Source organism: Bos mutus, chromosome 19 (assembly GCF_027580195.1).
Source record: "Bos mutus isolate GX-2022 chromosome 19, NWIPB_WYAK_1.1, whole genome shotgun sequence".
NCBI lineage: Eukaryota > Metazoa > Chordata > Mammalia > Artiodactyla > Bovidae > Bos > Bos mutus.
In genome coordinates, this window is record NC_091635.1 from 7,561,527 (window position 1) to 7,585,626 (window position 24,100).

General features: G+C 55.8%; 1 protein-coding gene and 1 non-coding gene across 5 annotated transcripts; both read right to left on the reverse strand.

Annotated features, from left to right (window-relative positions):
• Nucleotides 1-312: 312 nt before the first annotated feature.
• On the reverse strand, nt 313-23,190 carry FBF1 (Fas binding factor 1). Of its 4 annotated transcripts, none has more exons than XM_070389098.1 (31): nt 23,040-23,190; nt 22,574-22,639; nt 21,753-21,836; nt 20,687-20,714; nt 20,040-20,081; nt 18,438-18,531; nt 17,752-17,812; nt 17,099-17,149; nt 16,344-16,482; nt 15,755-15,832; nt 15,074-15,193; nt 14,615-14,753; nt 14,364-14,497; nt 13,261-13,360; nt 11,603-12,049; nt 10,493-10,591; nt 10,061-10,149; nt 9,839-9,897; nt 8,924-9,064; nt 8,715-8,815; nt 8,393-8,599; nt 7,566-7,673; nt 7,337-7,476; nt 7,131-7,249; nt 6,076-6,198; nt 5,806-5,991; nt 5,210-5,386; nt 4,993-5,130; nt 4,773-4,890; nt 3,490-3,599; nt 315-2,938 (listed from the first exon to the last, which is right to left on the reverse strand). In XM_070389098.1, exons 3-31 carry the CDS (start codon nt 21,753-21,755, stop codon nt 2,855-2,857), a joined length of 3,435 nt encoding a protein of 1,144 aa, XP_070245199.1. In that variant the 5' UTR covers nt 21,756-21,836; nt 22,574-22,639; nt 23,040-23,190; the 3' UTR covers nt 315-2,854. The 4 variants fall into 4 exon arrangements, with proteins under 4 accessions (XP_070245201.1, XP_070245199.1, XP_070245198.1 ...); XM_070389097.1 differs by having other exon boundaries at nt 11,603-12,052; XM_070389099.1 differs by lacking the exon at nt 15,755-15,832 and having other exon boundaries at nt 319-2,938; nt 11,603-12,052.
• Nucleotides 6,717-6,819, reverse strand: LOC138983981 (U6 spliceosomal RNA). Its single transcript, XR_011461343.1, has one exon. It is a non-coding gene; the product is annotated as a U6 spliceosomal RNA (small nuclear RNA).
• Nucleotides 23,191-24,100: the final 910 nt, after the last annotated feature.

Below are 24,100 nucleotides of genomic sequence, written 5' to 3' on the forward strand. Positions count from 1 at the left end.
CATAGATGGCAGCCCACCAGGCTCCCCCGTCCCTGGGATTCTCCAGACAAGAACACTGGAGTGGGTTGCCATTTCCTTCTCCAATGCATGAAAGTGAAAAGTGAAAGTGAAGTCGCTCAGTCATGTCTGACTCCTAGCGACCCCATGGACTGCAGCCCACCAGGCTCCTCCATCCATGGGATTTTCCAGGCAAGAGTACTGGAGTGAGGTGCCATTGCCTTCTCCGCACCTGTGGCCTAGGAGAACGTTAATGAAAAGGGGATGAGCAAGCCACCCGCCACACCTTAATGCTGGGGACGGTGATTCAGAGCAGTTCCAGGCACTGGGTGAGTCAGAATGACTCAGTGCCCCTGGAACATCTCTACGTGGCTGTTTCATGGGCACCCAGTTGCCCAGGCCAGGAAGCTGGGGTCTTCCTTGGCATAGTCTCCTTCCTGACCCTCCATGTCAGACCCTGGGTCCCCGTGCCATGTCCAGCGCAGTGCCTTCCTGTCCCCACTCTTGCCCGCTCTAGTCAGTCTGGGCTCCACCCACAGCAGGTTTTCTAAAACATGAATGCGAATATGGTTGATTTCCCTGGTGGTCCAGTGGTTGGGAATCCACCTGCCAGTGCAGGGGACACGGGTTCGATCTCTGAGCTGGGAGGATGCCACATGCCATGGGGCAACTCAGCCTGTGTACCACAACCACTAAGCCTGCGCCCTAGAGCCCAGGCTCCGCAACAAGAGGAGCCACCGCAGGGAGAAGCCCATGAACCACAGCAGAGAAGAACCTGCGCGCAGCAATGAAGACTCAGCAGCACAGTCAAAAAATTAATTTAAAAAACCCACAAGTATGGTTCCATGCTGTTTTAAATCCTTCATTGCATACCCATTGCCCTGGAGGTAAAAGCTCAAACTTTAACAAGGTATTCAGAGCCTCATCAACTGCCCCCTAATTCTAAGCTCATTCACTGTGGGCTTCTGCACAGCCTCCAACATGTCATCATATGTGATCCCCTCCTGTGATCACCCATGTATCTATCTGTCAAGTGCTTGCTTAAATGCCAGCTTCTCCTAGGCCACGCCCAACCTTAGGCCACGCCCCCAGCTCACCACACAGGTGGGAACTCATTAAGAGTGTTGAGAGGACTGAATTCCCAAGCTTCAACAAGGCTTTGAATAGCACATGGATGCTCCCCTCCTGGGTGTGGGCACCACCCCCAGCAGCAGTAGGGGATCTTCTACTTCACAAAAGCTCTGGATACAGCACACTTTTCTAGGAGGCAGCTGTGATATGGCTGAGCGCCCTGGGCTTTGGAAACTGCCCAAGGACAGCTCAAACCCAGGTCTGGCTGTTTGCTGCCGCCTTGAGCAGGTTATTTAACCTGAGTCTCAGTCCCTTCATCTGTGAAGTAAGGGTGGTAATCACAACCTCCTCTGGCCTGCGGTCCAGCCAGGAGAGCAGGGGCGGCTGGAGGGTCCCAGCCAGTCAGTTTTAGAGCAAATAACAGCCCTACAGAACAAACATTTCTGAAAAATAGGTTCCAACTCTGATGAGCCGTGGCAAATTCTACGAACCCAGTCATGAAGGATATAGCAGTTCAGTGGGTCCAGGAAGAAGGTTGTAAATAACACAAGATCCTGCTGGAGGCTGATCTCAAAGAGCAGAGACGCCCCTGGGCCCTCACGATCCCCTCGGCACTGCCCTCCTCCACCTTCCTGCTCCTCGGACAGTTCTCTCTGATGGGAGGTGAGAGAAGCCGCTCTTGAGGTAACTGCTGATTTTTCTTTTTCCCCAACCAGGGATCAAACCTGCGCATCTTGCGGTGGAAGTGCCAGGTCTTAACCACTAGACTGTCAGGGAAGTTCTGATAACTGCGATTTTATTAGTTGAGTCCTTGGGTCTGCAGCAGACAACTACCAACCCCCTCAGCCCTCTCCTGGTGCCCCTCTAGAAGGCCTTGGCCCACTGTCTGTACATGGAGAAGGGCAAAGCCCCCCACCTCGGGCAGCAGCCAGGGTGCGGCCCCTTCCGTTCCCCAGCGCTCTGTATACTCCCAGACAGGGGCTTGCTCTGTCATCTTCATTCCCACCGCTGGGCTTCTGCGGCCAGTGAACAGCACGGAGAAAAGCCTTCCATCCTTCCCCGCACCCCGTCACCCTCTGGGGAGTGTATCAGAAGAAGCCGATGAGCCCAGGGTCTGTGCCAGTGAGCTGGCTGCTCTGGCAGCTGGGAACGAGACGCAGGTTTTGTGTGCCAGCCTGAGAGCAGGACGGGCTGGCTGAGCCCCAAGAGCACGTCAGAACTCGAGGTAAAAGCACCAGGCACGGCGCCCTCCTTGTCCCTGCAGCATCCCCACCTCGTCAGCCAGGAGGCCAGGAGGCCCTGTAACATGTGTGGCCTGACTCTACATCCCCAAAGCGGGGAGACCCCATGCTCTCTGTCGGCCATTCCTTGTGGCAAGGGGGTAGAGAAGCCCCCGGCCTCAGGAGAGGCCCAGATGAAAAGATTCTAAAACCATCCATGGGCTGAGGGGCCCACAGAGCCCAGTCAGACCCTGGGTCCTGAGGTAGAAGTCTGTGGATAGCAGATCCACAGCTGCCGCTGACAGTGTTGTGGGGCTGCCTGCCCTCAGGACGGCATCTCCCCAGAGGCTGCTGCCTCCTGGGGTGTCTGAGAGGCCTGGGCGCACCCACCTGCCTCAGCCATGGGCTGGAGGGCTCGCAAAGAACCCGCCGGCACCCTGTCCACAGGAAGAGCTGTAATTAGGCCCTGGGCATTGAGGGGCTCTCCCAGGCGCCCCTGCTATGAGCTGGCGGCCAAAGGGTCTGTTGCAGGGTCTGAAGCCTCTGGTGAGGAGGCAGCTGAGCCTTCAGGCTGAGTGGGACGCCATGTTGTAGGAGGCTTTCTTCAGGGTCTCCAGGAAGAACTGTTCATTCTCCAGAAAGTCGCGGTCCTGAAAGGCAGAGCTGGGTGAGCAATCGCCCTCCGGCTCCCTCCTGCACCCGCTTCTGTGGACAGGGATGTGGATTGCTGGACTGGGCGTGAGGGGACCCTGGGGGTCAGCGGATCGATCAGTCCTCTCCCGGCTGACGTCCTGGCTCTGCCTGGCTCTGGATCCGAGGGGGTAGGGCAGGGAACGCACCAGCTCTCCCTCCGGGGGAGGCCATGTGTCAGCACATGACATGGGCCCGCTCGGCCTGTCTGCAGACTGGAGAAAATTACAGTACCTGCCAGGGAGGGCTGTGCGAGGGGAGGCTCACAAGGCTCAGCGCAGAGCCTGGCGGGTAGGAAAGGCTCCCTCAGTGACACCGCGAGCGTCTGCGAGGCCTGGCCTTTACCTGCCGTGCTGCTCTCCGCCGGGAGTGGGGTGGGCTCGGCCCTCCCCGGGGCCAGGCTGTGCTCTCCCTCCTCTGCCTGAGCTTCTTGTCCCCACTGTGAACACGAGGAGCCCTGAGTCCAAGGGCAGCGGGTGGGCCTGGGTGGCCTCTGCTCCAGGACGCTTACCTGCTCAGCTGTGTGTTTCAGCAGCACCAGCTTGGCGTAGAGGTGTGAGGGACCCAGGCTGACCGGCGGTTGGCTGCACCGAGGAACGGCGGGGGCAGGTGCCACCGTGGCTGAAAGGCAGAGGAGGGCGGGATCAGAGGGCAGCGTGGCGGGAGACCAGGACAGCCACAGCTGGATCCTGGGGCCTTCTCACCACTGCGGGTGGGTGCGACCTGACCGACCTTCCGGGCACATCCAGCTTTCAAAAGCCTCGGAAAATGCTCATGGGATCTCAGCTGCTAAGTCCAATTCTGAAAGTTTATTTGAGGGAAATAATCGGGGAGAGATGTATGTATTATACAAAGATTGCCACTGAAGTACTAGTTACCTTAACAACAACAACAAAAATCAGTAGGAAATTAGTAAAAATATAGGACAACTCATAATGAAAATTATGTGGATTAAGAGTTAAATGTGTAATTACTGACATGAAATATGTTCCATCTGAATATTTCTGAATGGAAAAAATAAAGGTACAAAACAATCTATGATGCAATCTCTCTCTTTTTTTTTAATGGAGGAGAAAGAGTAACTTTATTTCTTTACCAGGCAAAAGGGGTATGGGCTAGCGCCTCAAGAACTCAATTTTGTTTTTAAAAACATATACACAACAGTCTAGAATATTATGCACCAAAATGTTTATAAAGTGGTTCTAGAGAGTGGGTTGAAGGTATTTTTTTTTAATATAAGCATGGTCCATTTTAAAACTTATTTGGCTGTGCTGAGTCTTATTTGTAGAACATGGGATCTAGCTCCCTGACCATGGTTTCAACCCCGGCCCCCTGCACTGGGAGCTTGGAGTCTTGGACACTGGGCTGCCAGGGAAGTCCTGAGGGAAATATTTTAAAAACTAGTTTCGCTTCTTCTATTTTTGACCTATTTTTCTATAACATGCATTACTAGCATAAAAAAAGAAATAACAAGATGACTTTAAGCTGCGGACTTCCCTGGTGGTCCAGTGGTCAAGAATCTGCCTTCCAATTCGGGGGACATGGGCTCCATCCCTGGTCCAGGACGATCCCACATACCACGGGTCAACTAAGCCTGTGTGCTGTCACAAAGACCCACCAGAGCCAAAATTAAAAAAAAAAAAAAATGAAATAAAAATAACTAACTTAGGTTTTAAAAAAACAAACTCAGCTGCCTCCTATATTGAGCACACAGGAGGCTGGGCAGGATGTGGCTGGCATGCTTTGCCCAGTGGGCGGGCTGAGCCGATGTCCCCTCCTCCCGGAGTTACTTACCACTCAGGCTGGAGGCTGCGGGATCCTGGGCCCTGGAGAGCAGCCCCACTGGGCTGGAGGGCAGGTCCTGTCGGACACGATCCAGCTGCAGCCGCTGCTGGGCCAGACTCAGATGCTCCTGTCCCGGGCCCAGAGAGGAGGACACCGCAGTGAGGGCAGAAGGTGGGGGAGGGGTCCTGGGGAGGGGTGCTGGGGGCAGAGCCTCTGGGAGGCGCCTTGCCTGGTGCATGTGGTGCTCCTGCTGCCGCAGCCGCTCTTGCTGCTCCTGCACCAGCTGCAGCCGGGCCTGCTGCTCCGACTGCAGCTGCCGGGCGTCACGCAGGGCCCGCTCCCCATCCTCGTACTTCTTCGAGGCCACCTGTGGGGAGCCCGGCTGGGTCAGCTGGGCTGGCAGAGGTCAGCATGCCGCCCCCCACCCCCCGGCTGCACCGTGGCACCTGGCTCATGTTCTCCACCTCCTCCGCACGCAGCCTGATGCGTTGGGCAGCGGCACTGACCCTCTCCTTCTCTAGACGCAGCTCCTGCCGCTCCCGCTCGAGGGCCTCCCTCTCGGCTGCCAGCTGGTCCTCTTTGGCCCGGAGCTCACTGGCCCTGATCTTCAGCTCTGCCTGCTCCTGGAGATGGCAAAGCCTGGCTGCATTCTCCTTCCTGGAGTTGAACTGGGCTCTGGGGACCCACAGGTCACCCTGCCTCATTGCTGGGGCTGAACTCCACCCTGACTCTGGGAGGAGGTGGCGGGAGACCTGGGGCCAAACCCCAGGCTCAATTTCTCTGAATCCATTTCTTCATTTCTAGAATATCTAAGTCATGGGAACGTGATGAGGATTAAAAGAGCAAATGAGTATAAAGAAGCAGTAAAAGCAAGTTGTTACTATGATGATTGTGGTTGTTTCAATTCTGCAGTGGTGACTCATTACCGCTGCGTGCTTTCTGAAGCTGACCATCCTGAGGAGGATCAGACTGTGAGGGCCAGGGTGGGGAGAGAGGCAGGGCTGTGCGGGGTTCCCACCGTCTGGGAGGCTCTGGGTCCTACCTTGGCCAGGCTGATGAGTGTGCCCTCCCGCTGGGTGTCCACCTGCAGCGCCCGCTCCGCCTCGCGCTCGGCCCGCTCCTTACTCAGCTTCTGTTGGGCGAAGAACTCGGCCCACTCGGCCGACAGGCGCCGCCGCTCCTCCCCGCACTTGTGCATGACAGACTTCTGCTCCTCCAGCAAGGCACTCTGGGGCGAGGGGGCGAGGGCCCCGGTGAGCATCCCTGGGCCTGATGGCAGGGACGCAGCCAAACGTGGTGCATCTGGACTCACCTTGGCCCTCTCCAGCTCCTCCCGCTCCATGGCTATCTGCTGGACCATGACCTTCCTCTGCTCCTCCAGAGCGCGCTGTGCCGCCTCGGCCTTGGACTGCTCAGCATGCACCCGCCAGCGTTCCTGCAGGCCCGGCAGGGTCAGGGCTGAGCGCTCCAGCCCCTGGAGGCTCCACCAGCTCCCAAGACAGGCCTGAATGCTCCTCGGGGAGCTGGGCAAACCACCCTCATCTGGCTTTTCCCACGCTATGCCACAAACACCGCCTTTCCTGAGCAGTAAAAATGGGAAGGAGCCTGGGGACTGGTTTGAGGCAGGCACTGAGTCAAGCGCTGACAGGGCTGAATAAACATGGTTCAGGATATAAAAACATCTGTGTCCACATACTGACAGGTCTATAGGGTATCTGTGATGTCATCAGTGGCTACCTCGGGCTACTGGATAATTTTTCTTTACTGTTGCCAGTTATTTTAATTTTTTCAATGAAACGTATCATCTTAGAACTTTGTACAAAAAAAGAAAAGGTTATTACTATTTCTGAATTCATCAAATATTTACTGTATCAATTCTCTCAGGAATTGCTTTTTGGTTTGGTAGGGGTCAATGGGAGTTGTTTTTTCCCACAAGTGCAGCCAATTGTTTTCACCACTTATTAGATTATATCCAATTTGCCTGTCCTTGCACTGGGCCATGCTAATCTTGTCTATGTCATTCCAATTTTAGCACATGTGCTGCTGAAACAAGCACAAAAGGGCATGATTTTTTAAAAGCACAAAGCCTGCTCTTATAGATGCAAGAGATGAAGGAAGTTTAAAGACAGCTCAGGAGACAAGAGCATTTCTCCCAAAGGCACATCAGTGATGGCATCAGTGATGAGCAGGTAGGGGCTGGACGGGGTGGGCTGGGGGCACTTCTGGAGGCTGGGGAGGTGGGAGTCCCTGCAAAGGCAGGAAGGGGCAGAAGAGACAAAGAAAAGCACGGAGGAGGCCAGGGCAGAGTACAGCTGCCCAGTGCCGGGTAGACAGGCCCCGAAGCAGGGGCAGGAGGATGGGCCCTACCTGCTCCAGCAGCCGGCTCTGCTCGCCCAGGCGTGCCTCCATTTTCCCGATGACCTCCTGGAGCCGACTCCGCTCTTCCTCCATGTCCCGCTGCTGCTGGCTCAGCCTCTCCTGCAGCGCTGGAGGTGGCCCACAGGGTGCTCACTGCCCACCCACCTGCCTTCCCGTCGGCAGGGACAGGACGGAGGAGCCCGGGGCCCCAGTACCTTGGAGCTGCTTGTCCTGCTGCCGGATCCCCAGCTCCCACTCCTGGGAGGTGCTGAGGTGTGAGGCCTCCAGGCGGGAGGACAGCTCGTGCAGGCTGCTGGAGAACGTCTCCATCTGCTCGATGATGCCGTTCAGGGACCTGGGGTGCAGGGGGCGGGGCTTGGGTCATGAAGGCCTGGTCCTCCAGCCCCGTCCTGCTGGGGGAGCAGAGCCTGATGGCGAGCCTACCGTGTGTGGGAGGTGGCGCTGGTCACGGCGTCGATCTCCCGGTCCTTCAGCAGCTTCAGCCGCTGCAACTGCTCCTCGTGGTCCTTGCGCATCTCCAGGATGGAGGCCCTAGGGGATGGGGTCGGGGGGAGGGCAGCGCAGTGAACACCCTGGGTGGCTCCGTCCGGGAGGGGGCTGCTCTGGACGGTCCATGCTCTGTGGCCTCTCCTCCCCGGCACCAGGCACTGCCTCCGTTTCCCTGGCTCCTACGTCTTCTTATCTGTCTTGCTGCCTCGATGCCACATCCTCTCTCTGGGGGAAGATTCCTTGTTATTCAGCCAAGGACACCTGACGGGGGCCCGACAAGCCTTTCGTGTCTAGCCAATCTGAGCCATGGGGAAAGGCCGACTCAGCCCACCTTGGCCGACCCCCTCATGTGCCTTTTCTTTAGTTCTGCTCTCCTTTGGAAAGGCAATCAGATCCACAGGCCAGGCACAACCTTTTCCAGGGCTGATGCAGTCACTAGCTTCGAGTGGTCCGGCTGATGGGTTGGTTCACCTGTGCTTAATTAGTGCTTGGGTTGCTTGCTGCTGCCAGGCCCTGCTTGAATAGCCAGTGACCTTGGGCCCTGCCGGGATGCCCTCGCTACTCTGAAGGAGTGGGGGGCATCCCCACCAGGGGTGGGAGGGTACGTGAGATGGGTCAGGGAGGTGGGCCTCAGTTCTTAGTCCTCATCTGAAAGCAAGCGGTCAAGCCTTGGTACAGAGGCTGCTGAGCCCACGGCTTGGGGTCTCAGGGCAATTGGCTTCCTCTGGGAGCCCTGAAGCCGGCCCCCGGCACCTCCTCACCGCTGCAGCTCCCGGAGCCGCTCCATCTCCTGGTCTTTCTCCTGTGTGGCGGCCGCCAAGCGCCGCTGGTGCTGGGCCGTGAGTTCAGCGCGGGCCTGCTCGGCCTCCTGGCAGTGTGACAGATACTGGGCAGACAGCTCCTCGTTCTCTCTCCGCAGCCGCTCTTCCCGTTGCTGGTACAATGTTTCTAGCACCTTGACTCGGCTCCTGCCAACAGAACACCCAACCGTGAGGCTCAGAAGGGGAGGCCAGAGGGCCCTAGGGCACCCGAGCTGGGGCTGGCCCTGAGCCAGGGGCAGCCCGGGCTGGAGGAGCCGGGTACCTGTGAGCACACTCGATGAGCTCCAGGTCTGCCTGGTGCCGCTGCTGCAAACTCTCCAGCAGCAGCTTGTGCTGGGTCCGCTCCAGTTCCAGCTTCCGCACCTGGGCCATGGCATGGAGGGAGGGGATGGAGTGGAGAGTCCCTCAGGCTGCCTGGGGAAGCCGTCCCACTAGCCCTGCCCTGGAAGCCACTGCCCCTCTGCCCCTCACCTGGGCCTCGAGCTCTGCCAGCCGGGCCTGACTCTGCAGGAGGGTGGCCTGGAGCTCAGCGGTGCCACTCTGAAGCTCAGCCTGTGCCGCCAGGAGCTGCTGCTGGTACTCGGAGCCGGGCAGCAGGCTCCGGGCCAGGGACTGGAGGAGAGGGGGAGAGACGTGCCCCATCAGGTAGGGGACAGGACCCCAGCAGAGCTCACCTCTGACCTGCCAGGCTCTGCGCCTGACCTGTGGCTGGAGACAGGGACAGGGTCATGACACCCAGAGGCCAAGGATGAGACCTGGAGGGTCATATGGTCCCCGTCCTCCCCTCTCAGGTCAGGTTGGGGAAAATGAGTCTCCCCCATGCCCTCAGAACAACATCCTCCCAGCAGGGGTTCCACATAAACAGCGGGTCCCCGCAGAGTTCCAGCTACAACAGAAGGTGGTGACCCTGGCCCTGCTGTCAGGCCTGAAGTTCCAATGCAGAGTGATGCTCTGGGTCCTGCAGGCTGCCCACTACCCACCCACCATCGCAGAGGCGCTTCCGGGTTCCCGGGAAGCACTCCACAGGTGCTCCTGTGGGGCCAGGCCTGCTCAGGCCTGGGGGTCACAGGTGCTATTGCACCTGGGCAGTGTGGGCGGTGGGAGGACGGCAGTGGAGGAGGTTTTCTGGATGGAGCAGCAGGACAGCTGAGCCCTGCACTCTGAGTGAAGCATTCTCAGCTGCCTCTGCCTGGGGGCCACCTCAGTTCTCCACTGGTACCGGCAAGTGAGCACCCAACCCTGTCCGGGAGAGGCAGGCGAGTGCTGGTGGGGAGACAGGGGAGCCGGCTGAGAGGACAACGAGCTCCTCCTGGCAGTTTGGCAGGTGCTGCCTCTGAGCACAGGAGAACTGCCCCATGGGCCCGCCTGTTTGTTCACCCTCCCTACCTGAACAGGCACAGAAGGCCCTGAGGGTTCCTGGGAATTCGGGAAAACAACTGCAGGCTCTGAAAAATCAAGAGCACAGAAATGAGGAGGCGCAGGGAGGCCAGAGGTCTAGGCGTGTGCTCGGGAGAGCCTGGCTTCACGTCTGCCTGCAGGGACCTCCGAAGGAAGCTCTCAGTGCCTCTCCACCCAGAGTTAACCTCCCAAACAAAGCAGAACACACACCTGTGCCAGAGTGGTCTCCAGGGGCTCTTCCCCTTTTTGGGTCACCTGCATGGAGGGCCAAGGCGGCCTTGTTCCAAGTCACGGGGGACCTGTGGACATGGGGCGGGGGTGGCAAGGTGAGCAGCCTGCTGTGAAGGATACAGGGAGGAGGGGAGGGCTGGTCTGGCAGGAAAGGCGAAGGCCAGGGTCAAGTCATAGACTGGAAAGGCCTGAAGGCTGGTAGCTTACTAAGAGTGGGGTCTCAGCTGGAAAAGGGGACAGGGATCTGGCTTCAGGTCCCCTGACTCAGTGGGTCTCGTGCATGGTCTTGGATCCCATACACCACACTGACCACATGGAGCCCAGCACAACCGCCCACTGTTCTAGGGACGGGGGCTCGGGCTGGCCCCCTGCGCCTCACCCGCCTGCAGCCCCGCCTCGGACTGGACGTACCCAGAGGTGGCAGGTGGGGACCATGGCCCTTGTGCTGCTATTCCTGGGACCTCCCCAGCAGCTGCTGGCTCGAGCCCTTGGGTGCTGGCAGCAGGCTGACTGAGAAAGCAATTGTCAGTATGAAGGCAGGAGAAGGTGTGGGTTAGGCTGGACGAGGGCGGGCTGGGACAAAGCCCAGGAGGGAAGCTGCAAGGCCGCCCCTCTTCCCGACCCCCTCCACCTTCCTCCTGTTGCCACCATCCCGTCTTGGGAATCCTCCTCACGGTCTGAGCCCCTGGCCTTCTGCAGCCATCCCAGGGGCAACCACCTGGTAACGTCTAAGGAGCAGCTGTGGCCCTGCACGGGCACCATGGCCATGCTCTGGTCCATGCCATGCCCGCAGCATCCACTGAGGCCCTGCCCACTCGCCCACCGGCTCCAGTGCCCCGTGGTTCCTCTCGTCTCTGTCCGCTCTTCCCTGTCCGTTCTTGGCTCTCGGGGCCAGTGAGGAAGCTTTCCCTTCCCTTGGGTTTCAGGTCCAGGTCCAGACTGCCCTCCTTGCTTACTCAACCCCAGGGTGGGGTGACATGCCCATCCTGTCACACAACTGCCCACCTCGCCTCCCCTTTGCTCTGGCTGCAGAGCTTCCTCTGGATGGTCCCAGCCCACTCTGGGGCTGCTCCCTGTCCTCCCTCACATTCCAGAGCCTCCCCCAGGAGCCCCCTGGCAGCCACTGTCTTCTCGAACACTCCTCAAGAGCACAAGTGATCCCCCACACGTGTCACCTGCTTTAGTTTGGTCAGCAGAGCCACTGGACACAGGGTTTCCCGCCAGCCCAAGGGCGCTGTGGACAGAGCCCTGCTCGGAGGCACCAGGAAGGCTGTGTGAGCCACATGAGGGCACCCTGGGTCTCCTGCCCAACCAGGCCAGCGCCTGGCCCCACGGCAGCAGGGTGTGAGCATCAGCAGCCCCCCAGCTCCCAAAGGTGGGGAGCCAGACGCTCTCCCCATGCCCAGAGATGGGGAGAAGCACGGCTGAGAGACTGCACTCTGCCCACAGTCAGCACAATGGGGGCGCTGCTGACGGAGGCGCTGAGTCCTCCCTCCGGAGAGACGGCGGCCTGAGCCCTACCTGCAGGAACGTGGCTGGCCGGCTGCCCCCGCCAAGTGCTGGCCCTCAGAGGCCGCGGTGCGCTCCGCTCTGGCCAGACCTTGGGCCTTCTTCCGGGACAGGGCGTGGCTCAGCCAGTCCTCGTCTGCCTCCTCCTCAGATGCTCCTGGTTCCGCAGCCTGGCTGCCTCTGGCAGGAGGGCCGGTACCCTCGGCAGGTGCTTTTGCCCCCAAGGAGGAGGGCAGCCCAGCCGGGGCAGGGTGGCTGACGGGGACGGAATGCTGGCTCACAGGAGGGGGACCCCTTCGAGCCTCCCGGCCTGGGGAGTTGGGGAACAGGTCCGAGCCATCGTCCTTGAGACCCAGCCAGTCGGCGCCTCCCCTCCTGGGCGGGGTAGGGCTGGAGGCTGCGGGGGTGCTCTGCCTGGAGCCAGCTTCTCCCTTGGGGTCTGTGCCGCCATCTAAGAACCTACTTCAAGACAGAGAAGAGGGGAGTCTAAGGCAGGCCAAGCAGCCTTTCCCAAGAACTCCTGACGGGCCTTTCCCTTCACTGCCTGGGGGGACTAGGGGGCCCACAGTAAGAAGTCAGGATGCCTGGGGCCCTGCTCAGCCAGAGCCACGGCGAGCCAAGTGAGGTCTGCAAAACACCTTGATTCAGTCACGAAAACCAGGGACAAATCCATCTGCAGCAAACAGAACCAACCACGGGCACACACACCCAGAGAAAAGTCAGCCAGGTCAAGCACTTCTAGGCTTTCCGTCAACAGTCATTCTGTCACTCACTTATGCATTTGGCCATTGTCTCTTGTGGCTCAGCTGGTAAAGAATCCGCCTGCAATGTGGGAGACCTGGGCTTGATCCCTGGTTTGGGAAGATCCCCCGGAGAAGGAAAAGGCTACCCACTCCAGTATTTTGGCATGGAGAATTCCATGGACTATATAGTCCATGCGGTCACAAAGAGTCAGATACAACTGAGCGACTTTCACTTCACTCTATGAGTTAACTGGCAGGCGGCAGCAGGTTCCAAGGTTTAAGGGAAGAGTTGACACACATGTGTGCAAGGTTGCTGAGATGGAAAGAGAGGCTGAGGAAGCCGACGTGACATAACGTTAACACCATGGAGCCTGGAGAAAGGATAGGAGGGAGTTGTTCTCACAACTCTTCTATCAGTTTGAAATTATTTCAAAATATAAAGTTTAAAATATATATTGGGAGAAAAAAAAAAATCTCCAAATTCAGAAAAATCTATGCACTAGCTTAACATTTTGTTGCCAACTGGGATGAGACCACTGTCAGGACGGTCAAGGCAGAGCCCAGGGCCGGGCTTCCGGGGAGTTGAGTCTGAGAAGCTGCTGCCCGAGGTTCCCTCTTGCTCCCCCGGGTCTGGGTGTTCCTCACGGAGAAGCAGACCAGCTGACGTCACAGCAGTTTCCGGTTCCCCAGGGCTTCCAGCTGAGTCAAGTCCACCTCTTCCTTACTCTTCCAAGGAGGCTGGGAGCAGAATCCAGGGTCCACTCCTGCTGGGGGGGCCGTCCCGACCCCTTGGCCTGGACTGCTGGGCACTGGCCACTCCCCTCCTTTGGCGTCCACGGAGTCTAGTGCCTCCCAAACAAGCCTGGTGGTGGGATGGGGTGAGGGGGCCCCCCACTTTCTCAGCAGGCAACTCTGCCTCAGGCTTACCTGACAGACTGCCGGCGGGACTGGCGGCCCTCGGAGGAGCCCACGGTGGGCTGGTAGGCCCCAAAGGTGAAGTCCTCATCACCCCAGGTGTCTTCTTTGTCTGTGAATGAAGGAACCCATGATCTAGAGCAGGCGGAGTCGACCTGTGAGTGCTGCAGAATGCTGGGTTTGAAAAGGGCTGAGCTAGCAGCTTGACGGGTAAGACGAGTGATGGGAATGCGTTGTCGGAGGAAGCCGAGTGAGGGGCTGGGCGTCGGTCTACACCTCTAGCCTCAGCACACAGAACATCACCGTGAGCTGTGAAAAGAGCACCTGAGAAGCCCGGCCCCGACCCCTGCGGGTGAGGCCGGGTGAGATCGTGTGTCCCAACAAGGGCTTCGAGCCGACAGGCTGTGGGCCGATGCTCTGAAGAGAGCAACACTGGCCAGAGCAGCGTCTTTCAGACCGTGAGCTGCTGCCTATTAGCAGGTTGAGAAACTAGTAAGTTACAACCGATATATTTAATCGTCAAAGTGCTTAGTTGCTCAGTCGTGTCCAACTCTTTGAGACCCCATGGACTGTAGCCTGCCAGGCTCTTCTGCGAGTGGGATTTTCCAGGCAAGAATACTGGAGTGGGATGCCATTTCCTGCTGCTGCTGCTGCTGCTAAGTCACTTCAGTCGTGTCCAACTCTGTGTGACCCCATAGATGGCAGCCCACCAGGCTCCCCTGTCCCTGGGATTCTCCAGGCAAGAACACTGGAATGGGTTGCCATTTCCTTCTCCAATGCATGAAAGTGAAAAGTGAAAGTAAAGTCGCTTAGTTGTGTCCGACTCTTAGCGACCCCATGGACTGCCGCCTACCAGGCTCCTCCGTCCTTGGGATTTTCCAGGCAAGAGTACTGGAGTGGGTTGCCATTGCCTTCTCCGAGTCAAAGAGCATATAAACAAAAAAAAAACAACAGAGACTTAAACACAGTGACGGTTATTTTCTGACACTTTTGACCCAGTTCATAAATATGAATAATACAATGTGTGTGTGTCATGAGGTAAAGCTTATTTTTTATTATGGCTCCTGGTAAAAACCTGTTCTGTCCCTCTGCCCCCACCCCACAAGCCTCCTCACCCTGTGGCCGCTGGTACTTCTTGTCCAACTTGAACTCCCTGTGCTCGCCGGTGCCTGGCCGGGCTAGGAGCTTGGCAGCAGGGCCCCGACCCAGCAGCTCATCCAGCTTGGAGCGGGCAGGGAGGGGCCCTTCCCTGCAGGAAGGGACAAGGGGCAGGTACCTGTGAGCACCAGGGGCTCCTAGGGGGGCCACACTGTACCCTCCCTCTCGCTTTTCCCTGGTGGCACTCTCCACGCCCAGGGACCCTTACTGGTCGCCCGCCTGCCTCTTCTCTGCCTTGGGGCTGTCTCCAAACCCCAGGGTGGCCATGATGTCGTCCCCATCGTCGAAGAGCAGCTCTTCCTTCTTTCGGACTGGAGCGTCCCCAGGAGTTAGAGGGATAGAGGGCCCTGAGAACCAGAACACAGGGCACAGTGGCCTCAGCCTTCTGGTCCTCAACTGTGCGGTTTGAATGGGCTGAGGGGGCGTTTCTCTACCTTTGAGTGGAACAGCAGGCACAGCAGCGTCTGGTCCCACCCTGGCACCCGACTCCCCCAGCCCGACTCCTGGGCGCTCCCATCCCCCTCCCTTCCCTCTTCCCAGAGGCTGATGACCTCTTGGTCCAGGATCTAAGACCTCTGGTCCCTGCCTGGTGGGGTCTCTGGATCTGCACTGGCAAGTTCAGTGAGTCAACTGCAGCAGCCCCAGGAACCTAACAAGCCCACCCTACCGTGATCTCTGACTGGGGCTGGGTTCTTTTTGGAAGAGGTTTTCGTCTCCGTGGAGGGCAGCTTCTTGGGGATTCCTTCCTCATCATCAGAGAGAAGTCCTGCCAGGGGGTCTTCTGAGTCTCATGGGCAGAAGGGGAAGCAAAGGGCAGATTGTATGTCGCGTTCAGGAAAACCAGCGCTGTACTGCCCTGGGGGAGTTATTGACCTGAGAGCTGTAGCTGCTCTGACACCTATGCAAGGCGCTCGGCATCTGGGGGCCTGGGGTAGCGGGGCTCCGATACAGGGCAGACTGGGCCAGGGGAGAGGAAGCAGGGAGAGCGGCCCCAGGGCCCGCATTCCAGCGTGACTGCCCCAGGCTCTGCTGTCTGCACCAGCATTCTAGGAACGTCCCTGAGGCTTGAGAAGGCAAGTAAAATGTCAGGGAGTGCATGAAGGACAAGGGACTTTCCCTCACGCTTTATCATCTTCAGTTTGACCCCTGGCTTCCAAGTCCGGGCAAATAAGTGCCCAGATATCCCAGCCAGAGGGGCACAATTAGTCCCTCCCTCAATTCGTGAGGAACAAAATCAACGGCACCAGCTGTCTGCTCCGCATCTGACAGACAGTCTGTCAGCCCTCGGGCAAACGAGCATTGAAACTGGAGCCATGGAAACTGAAGCGTCCTAGAAGGCCTGTGGTACCTTCCAAGGAGAACTTCCTGTACTGATGCCCAAAGCTGGAGGGAGATGGAGGTAGCTTCTTGGTGGGAATGGCATCTCCTACAGGCAGCAAAGAGGAGCCAAGGTCACAGGCCTGGGTCTCTTCTGGCCTACATGCTGCCACACCGTGATGGGGACCCCAGGCTGCCGTGTATTTCCATCTGGTGGCTGAGGGCTTGTGGCCGTGGACACAGCTGTGGGACAGGTCTATACCGCCCTGGATCTCAATCAGGCTTTTGGCCTGGAAATGCGGTCTGGAAGTGACCTTCGGCCCTCTATTCACAAGTTGCTCCAAACAGGAACATGGGTTGGGCTGATGCAAAAGTTGCCATAAAATTCTGCAATTTAACTCAAATGGATTCTCCAGGAGTCTGAGGAAGTGGGGGCGGGGGCGGTGGGAAGCTCAACCCATCTCCCTCCCCAACCATAAACGCTCCAACACACAGGTGCACATTGAGATCCTGGTCTTCCCCCTCCCAGGCAGAGAGAACCCATAGGGCACGAGGCCTTCTGTCTAAGCATCTCCCACATCCCCAGTGTCTTCTCATTCGAGGAGCTATGTCCTACTCACCTTTCTCATTGGCGGTTAACACACCGGCAATTTTAAGGGGACTAGGCGGCTCTTCTTTCCCAGAGCCCTTTGCAGGCCTTTTGTTTGAGGCTAGACTTGGCTTCAGCCCTAAGAGGTCAGCATCCATTTCATCCAGGTCCTGGAAAAGCAGGAAGGAGGAAGGAATCCCCACAGGTGCTCAGCTGGCAGGTGCTAAACACCCCCAGGCTCTGAGAAGCCTGGTAAGGATGCTGCCTCCAACTTCCATGTGGAACAGATGGGGACGTGGGTGGGGGACCCATCCCAACAAGGTTACAGGACAAAGACAGAGGCAGGGCCGAAACCCAAAGGCCGAAACCCAAAGACACAGTCGGTCTCAGATAAGCCCGAAAGGTTTCCGGCTGGTGCTCCCACCAGCCCTCATGAGCAGCTGCCGCTTCGAGGTGAGAATGGGAGGGAGCCTCAAACTTGCTTTCAGCAGCTTCTCACAAAAGCTTAGCAAATGCTGAAGCTGTTTGCAGTAGAAACAAAACAGCAGGGTCCTGGGGTTTAAGGTTACCCAAGGTTGGGACGTCCCTGGTGGTCCAGGGGTTTAGAATCTGCCTTCCACTGCAGGGAAAGGTGTGGGTTTGATCCCTGGTCAGGGAACTAAGATCCCACATGCTGTGAAGCGCAGCCAATGAATACATAAATAAATAAATGAAGGAACAAGAGGGAGAATGAAGGCTTGGTGTAAAATGGTGTCCCAGCCCATCTCCTCAAAGCTGTTTCCTTACCTTCATGGCCTGCAGCAGAGACTGCGGGTCTGCATCAGAGATGTCTGAAACCTACATGATGGGAGGGTCAGGAGAGACATGCAGGTCAAGGCCCAGCAAATCTCAGGACCCTTATCACCCGGCTCCTGTTAGGGCAGGAGCACAGCTGGGGGCGGGGAGGAGCATAACCCTTATCACCCGGCTCCTGTTAGGGCAGGAGCACAGCTGGGGGCGGGGGAGGAGCATAATTTGGAGGGTTCTGCCCTCACAGTGCTCATATGAAGTCAAACCTGACCAGCTGTGGACACTCACAAAGCGCTGCTGCTTTTGGGTCCTCCCAAAAGGAAGTCTACAGCCATCACAAAACAGATTAAGCTACTTTCCCTCCACGTGATCGGACAGCGTGGAGTTTATTATGGGAAGTGCCATAAGAAGGGGCAACTGTCGAGCCTCCAGCAGCTGCTCGGAGCTCTCCTTTCAGCTCATCTCACCGGGAGGAATGAAAAGGATTTGCTCTGAGTCCACTTGGCAGCCCTTGGGTACTGTTTTAAGAACAAACTGGCTTTGTGGGGACTTCTAAGCCTTCTGTGGGCAGTCCCTCGGACACAACAGCCGTCTCACTGTCTCTGGGGGTGAGCAGAGCCGGTGACGAGGAGGGAACAGGCCAGGCTCACCTCGGCATCAGCTCCCACCAGGCCTGCCTGGGTGATGAAGGCATCGTCTTCCAGGAGGGACCTGCAAAGGAACAGACTCTATACCAGCACCCCCACCCCCACGGTCCTCAGGGCACTAGATGATTCAGGGAAGGAGAAGGAGCTTAGAGGGGCCAAGTGAGCCTAGACAGACTCCAGAAGGACAGAATTGCTGAATGGAATCTCACAAGTCACCGAATGCGATGATTTTTAAGTTTGTTAAAAATGTACAGTCCCTTTAAAAGCAACAGGTAGGAGAGAAAAACAGAACTATCTGGGCTAAAATGAAGGTGGAGAGTGGAGTGCTCATAAAGTGCCTCCTTCTTTCTCACAACTGTGGGAAAGTTCAGAAGAACAATCCGAGTCACCAATTTGAGAGTCAAGCATCTAGGCCAATCCTCTTATTCCGAGGGTAAGAAAACGGAGGCTCAGAGAGCTTCAGGAATTGCCCAAGGTCACACAGTAAGCAGGACTGGAGCCGGAACCTCTGACCTCCAGTTCAGTTCCCTTCGCACCCCTCCAGGGTCCTCCGTTGCCCTGGAGTTGAAGGGAGGACAGGAAGGTCGTGGCCCTACAAGCAGGACCCACCGTGAGTGGAGAGGGAGGGAAGGGCAGGAGCATTCGGCCTGAAATGGGGCTTGGATGCCCGGGCGGCCCCATGTGCTCACTTTGGTCTAGGCCCGGAGGGAGGGGGCACCTGGGCTCCACCTGGGGTGTCTCTGGCACGTGACGTAAGTTTAACGGGCTTCTCAGGTGGTGTCACTGAAAAAAAGAAAATAAAAGATGTGATTCGGCCACAGAGAACTGGAGTCAAGATGGAAAGGATTGCGCCTTGCCCACCAAGCTGTCTCCCACATCTTCCTACTGAGAGAGGGGCCTTTTTGGAGGAAGGAAACTGACCCTTGAGGCAGGTCTCTTAAAAAACCTGGATGGAGGAGGGCATCATATATTTCCAAGCAGGAAGTCAACCCAGCTGGTGCCAAATCAAGAGGCTGTTCCCACCCCCGACCAGGAAAGCGGACACAACGCACTTCCATCACCCACGGGCTTGCTTTGTGCATGCTCCCGGGCCAAGGCGGGGGGAATCTCAGCCACGCCTGTGGCTGGTGAGCTTTGCTGACCCCAAAGCCCTGTTTCTCAGGGCAGCAGACACGGACACACAGGGCAAGGGACTTGTGTCCAGAATACAGAAAGAACTCTTACAAACTCAGCAATAAAAAGGCAAATAACTCAGTTTGAAAACTGGGTAAAGATCTGAATAGACCTTTCTTCAAAGATATAAATGGCCAGGAAACACATGAAGAGATGTTCAAGGTCATTAGTCATCATTAGTCATTAGGGAAATGCCCATTGAAATCACAATGAGATTTAACTTTACACCCACTGAGACGGCTATTTGTTGTCGTTTGTTTAGTCGCTAAGTTGTGTCCGACTCTTCTGTGACCTCATGGACTGGAGCCTGCCAGGCTCCTCTGTCCATGGGATTTCCCAGGCAAGAATACTGGAGTGGCTTGCCATTTCCTTCTCCAGGATGGATATAATGAAAAAGAAAATAACAATTACTGGCAAGAATGTGGGGAAATTGGAACTCTCTTACACTGCTGATGGGAAGGTACACTGGTACAGTTCCTGTGGGAAATAGTTTGGGGGTTCTTCAAAAACTTAAACACAGAGTTATCATATAATCCCGTAATTCAACGCCTGCGTTTACACCCGAAAGAACCGAACACATAAGCCCACACAAAAACTTGTATATGGTTGTTCATAACAGCATTATTCATAACAGCCTAGCTGAAATGTGGAAACCACCCAAACATCCATCAACTGATGAATGGCCAAACAAATGGGGCGCATAGAACAATGGAATATTGTCCAGCCATGGAAGGGAATGGAGAGAGGACTGTTACAGTGCGGACGAACCTCGAACACGGGGAAGGTGAAAGGAAGCCGGATGCAAAAGCCTCATACTGCATGACTCCATTTAATGTAAGATAAGGCAAATTCATAGAGAAAGAAAGTTAAGTAAGTGGCTGCCTAGGGGTGCAGGAGGGGAGAGTGAGCAGTGACTGCTAATGGTGTGGAGTTTCTTTACAGGGTGACGAGAATGTTCTAAACTCGGCTGTGGTGGTGACTGCACACTTCTGTCAATATACTACATGTCGCTGAACCGTACACTTTATAAAAGACTGAACTTTATGTGAATTATATCTCAGTTAATAAAAGAGAGAGAGCAAGCCTGAATCAGGCAGTTCTGGGGAAGGGGCACTTACCCTCCTCTCCCAGGAGGTCACCAAGGACATCATCGATGGAGTCTGGAACAGGAAAAGGGCCACCGTGACTTCAGGAGGAGAGAAGGGTCCTTTAGGGCCTCATAGCTTGAGACCTCATCCAGGACACCCCACCTGGATACTTCTGGATACAGAGCCCAACAAAAAGGATTTTTCCCTGAGTCCCATCTGTTGTTTATTTCTGAATTACTCTGAGGGCCAGCAAGGCAGCATAGGGAGTTCCGTAGGAAAGCACAAGCTACCTTTGGGATTACAGGGAAAACAGCAAGACTCACACCAAGGGACTTCCCTAGTGGCCCAGTGGCTAAGACTCCATGCTCCCAAGGGAGGGGGCCTGGATTCAGTCCCTGGTCAGGGAACTAGTGACTGCATGCTCCGTTGTATCTGATTTTTTGCGACCCCATGGACTTTGTTGCCCTCCAGGCTCCTCTGTCCATAGAATTTTCCAGGGTACTAGCTAGATCCTACAACTAAAGATTCCAAGTGCCAAAACTAAGACTTGGCACAAATAAATATTAAAAAAAAAAAAGACATTCACTGAGAACATTCAGGCAGACATTTCTAAGTCATGTGGACCCAAGGCGGGGGAATTATTTTTGGCTTATGGGTGATGTTTCATCCCCACTTACCGTTCACTCTTTTCTTGGCTTTTGGTGCCTAAAAAGGGAAAAACAAATCTCATGAACAAGATCAGACAGTGAATGTGTACTAAAACCCAGAATGCAGAATGAATTGTTTTGCCTTTTGCAAAGATGGGGACAAGGAGCACCAGTGACATGTGGGGACAGACGGCCTTTATGGTTTTCTTAGAGCTTCTCAGAATAGACTCATTCAGAGCATGAAAAGGGCCACCCCCAACCAGCAGTGGATGCCACATTGGGTGCTATCTGGTGGGTGGAAGTCTCTCCTTTCCCCCAGATTTCCAGATGCCACATACAACCCCTCCCAGGATGTAATGTTTTCCTCTAATCCATGTCCCTGACTGTTCAGTATCAGTGACAGACACGTAAAAATGCTTTCCAGATGGATATTCAGAGGCTCAAAAGAGATGCTTGCTTACTGTTTAATAAGAAATTGCTTTTTTTCTTTTATGCCATGCTACACAGCTTGCTGGACCAGGGATCGAACTCATGCCCCCTGCATTGGGAAGCACAGAGTCTTAACCACTGGACCTGCCAGAGAAGTCCCATTAGTAAGTTTGATATCCATAATCATCACTCTTCTTTGGGGCCACCCAGTCCCCAAAGTACTTCATGCAGTCAAGCTCTTGGAGGTAGAGGCAGGGGGGAGGGTAGACTCCCATTTCCACACACCTGCTCTGATTCTGTGCTGTTGGAGAAGACTCTTGAGAGCCCCTTGGACTGCAAGGAGATCCAACCAGTCAATCCTAAAGGAAATCAGTCCTGAATACTCATTGGAAGGACTAATGCTGAAGCTGAAACTCCAATACTTTGGCCACCTGATGTGAAGAGCTGACTCATTTGAAAAGACCCTGATGCTGGGAAAAATTGAAGGCAGGAAAGGAAGGGGAAGATGAAATGGTTGGATGGCATCATTGACTCAATGGACATTGAGTTTGAGTAAGCTCTGGGAATTGGTGATGGACAGGGAAGCCTGGTGTGCTGCAGTCCATGGGGTCGCAAGGAGTCGGACACAACTTAGCGACTGAACTAAACTGCTCTGCATTCTGCTTACCATCTCAAGGCTCTGGGGGCTGCTTCTAGCTCCTTCACAGTGCTGTCCAGCTCACTGGAATTCTGCCTGTCAGGCTCATCCTCCCTAATGAAGAAAATTAAAGTGTCTGCTCACAAACAATTTGGCTTTAACAGTGCTTGAGTCAAAGACTGATAAAGCCTTCTCTCACTTTACTCATTCAAAAGGTCAAAACTTATTTCCATCAGTTAAAAATTTCTTATGGTGGGTGATTCAGATGAGAGGCAAAGTGTTTTGGGTAACTTTATGAGGCTTGGAGATTATTTGAAAAAAGTGCAGTGGTCCTCATTCCTTATTCTGAAAGAGGATACAGAAAATAGCAGGTCTCCATCTTAGAAAGATGGGCTTCCCTGGTGACTCAGATGGTGAAGCGTCTGCCTGCAATGTGAGAGACCCGGGTTCGATTCCTGGGTCGGGAAGATCCCCTGGAGAAGGAAATGGCAATCCACTCCAGCACTCTTGCCTGGAAAATCCCACGAATGGAGGAGCCTGATAGGCTACAGTCCACGGGGTCCCAAAGAGTCGGATACGACTGAGCGACTTCACTTTCATCTTAGAAAAGAGGTGGGGGTCTGGCTCTGTGGTCAATACACCTTTCCAGGCAACACTCAGGTCTACTTTCCCAGCAGCAATCAGCACACAGAACGGATGTGAAAGCTGGTTACTCCTTGATAGTATTTTCACTATCGGTGGAAAATTTCCCCTTTTAACTGTAAATCCAACTCACTCCATTAGTGGTGAACTGTTTTCCCCAGAATTATCATTCTTTCCCGCCCGCTCCTCAAAAAGTTATGCAAACTGACCTTTGGCACAGCTTGGAAGAAAGTAATAAGAGGTGGGCAGCTCTAGTTGTCTGGTGCCGGCCTGTCCTGTTATTAGAATGCAAAGTTAATGTGGGGTTACTGCACAGGGGCCACTCTGAATGCTTGAGTTTCTCCTTCTCTGTAATGGCAGTGTTCACGACCCAACGTGTTTTTGTCTCCTCACATCTAGGAGCGTCTCCCATTTCCCAGTGATCCTGTCCCAGCCTCGCAGACCGTGGGAATTTCTAAGGGAGGCTGCAAAGGCCTCAGGACCACAAGGACCATCGCATCGTTGTGCACAGCCAACTCCGTGCCAGGCGTTTTAAGATCCCTTAGCTAGGGCCCTCCCGGTGTCATCCCCTCGGTCCTCGCGCCCAGCCCATCTCGATCCCGAGCGCAGCGTATGATCCTTCCAGCCCCTGAAATCCTCCCCACGCTCCCTGCCCCCCGCCCCCCGGTTACGTGCCATTCCCCTCGGAGGCGCAGCCCCTGGGACGTGTCCCAGACATAGCTGACGGTCCAGGCTCCACTCCAGCCCGGTTCAGTAGAGGCCTCCAGCTTCGGAGCGCTACAGACGCCAATCTCTCGGTCGCCCGGCCTCCGGAAGAAAGGAGAGGCGCGAAGCATCCTGGGGGTTGTAGTCCTAAGCCCGCTCACCTGCTAGAGCCAAGGGAGTCTGGGGCGCTGGAATGAACCACACTTCCTAGGGTGCCCCTCCGCGGCCGTTAGTCGGCGCACCGCGTCGTAGCCGCTGGGCGCGTTGCTAGGAGCTGCCTGAACGCCCCTTTGCTAAGCCGGCGGTACGTGGGTTCCGAGGCCGGTGAGCTTCTTCCTCCCGGTTTTCTGCAGAACTACCACTACCTGGGCTCCAAAGTGAAGTGAAGTGAAAGTCGGTCAGTCGTGTCTGACTCTTTGCGACCCCATGGACTATACAGTCCATGGAATTCTCCAGGCCGGAATACTTGAGTGGGTAGCCTTTCCCTTCTCCGGGGGATCTTCCCAAACCAGGGATTGAACCTAGGTCTCCTGCATTGCCGGAGAAGGCAATGGCGCCCCACTCCAGTACTCTTGCCTGGAAAATCCCATGGACGGAGGAGCCTGGTGGGCTGCAGTCCATAGGGTCGCTAAAGAGTCAGACACGACCGAGCGACTTCAGTTTCACTTTCATGCATTGGAGAAGGAAATGGCAACCCACTTCAGTGTTCTTGCCTGGAGAATCCCAGGGACAGGGGAACCTGGTGGGCTGCCGTCTATGGGGTCGCAGAGTCGGACAGGACTTAGCGGCAGCAGCAGCTCCCGCATTGCGGGCGGATTCTTTACCAGCTGAGCCACAAAGAAAGCCCACCTAGGTTCCAAACCAGTTACAGTTCTTCCAGGAACTTCCCTGGTGGCCCAGTATTAAAACTCCGCACTTCCACTGCAGGGAGCACGGGTTCGATCCCTGGTCTAGGAAGTAAGAGCCAACATGCTCTACCGTGCAGCCAAGAAGGGAAAAAAAGAAAAAAAAAAAAAGGTTATTTCAACATT

Bases quoted from the DNA above. Each gene is read 5' to 3' on its own strand.
- FBF1 (XM_070389097.1), bottom strand. The intron at 15,833-16,343 runs GTGAGTAGGACA...TGCTGCCTGTAG, and splicing joins GTTAACCGCCAATGAGAAAG to GAGATGCCATTCCCACCAAG. The intron at 12,053-13,260 runs GTAAGCCTGAGG...TCTGTCTTGAAG, and splicing joins TCCCGCCGGCAGTCTGTCAG to TAGGTTCTTAGATGGCGGCA.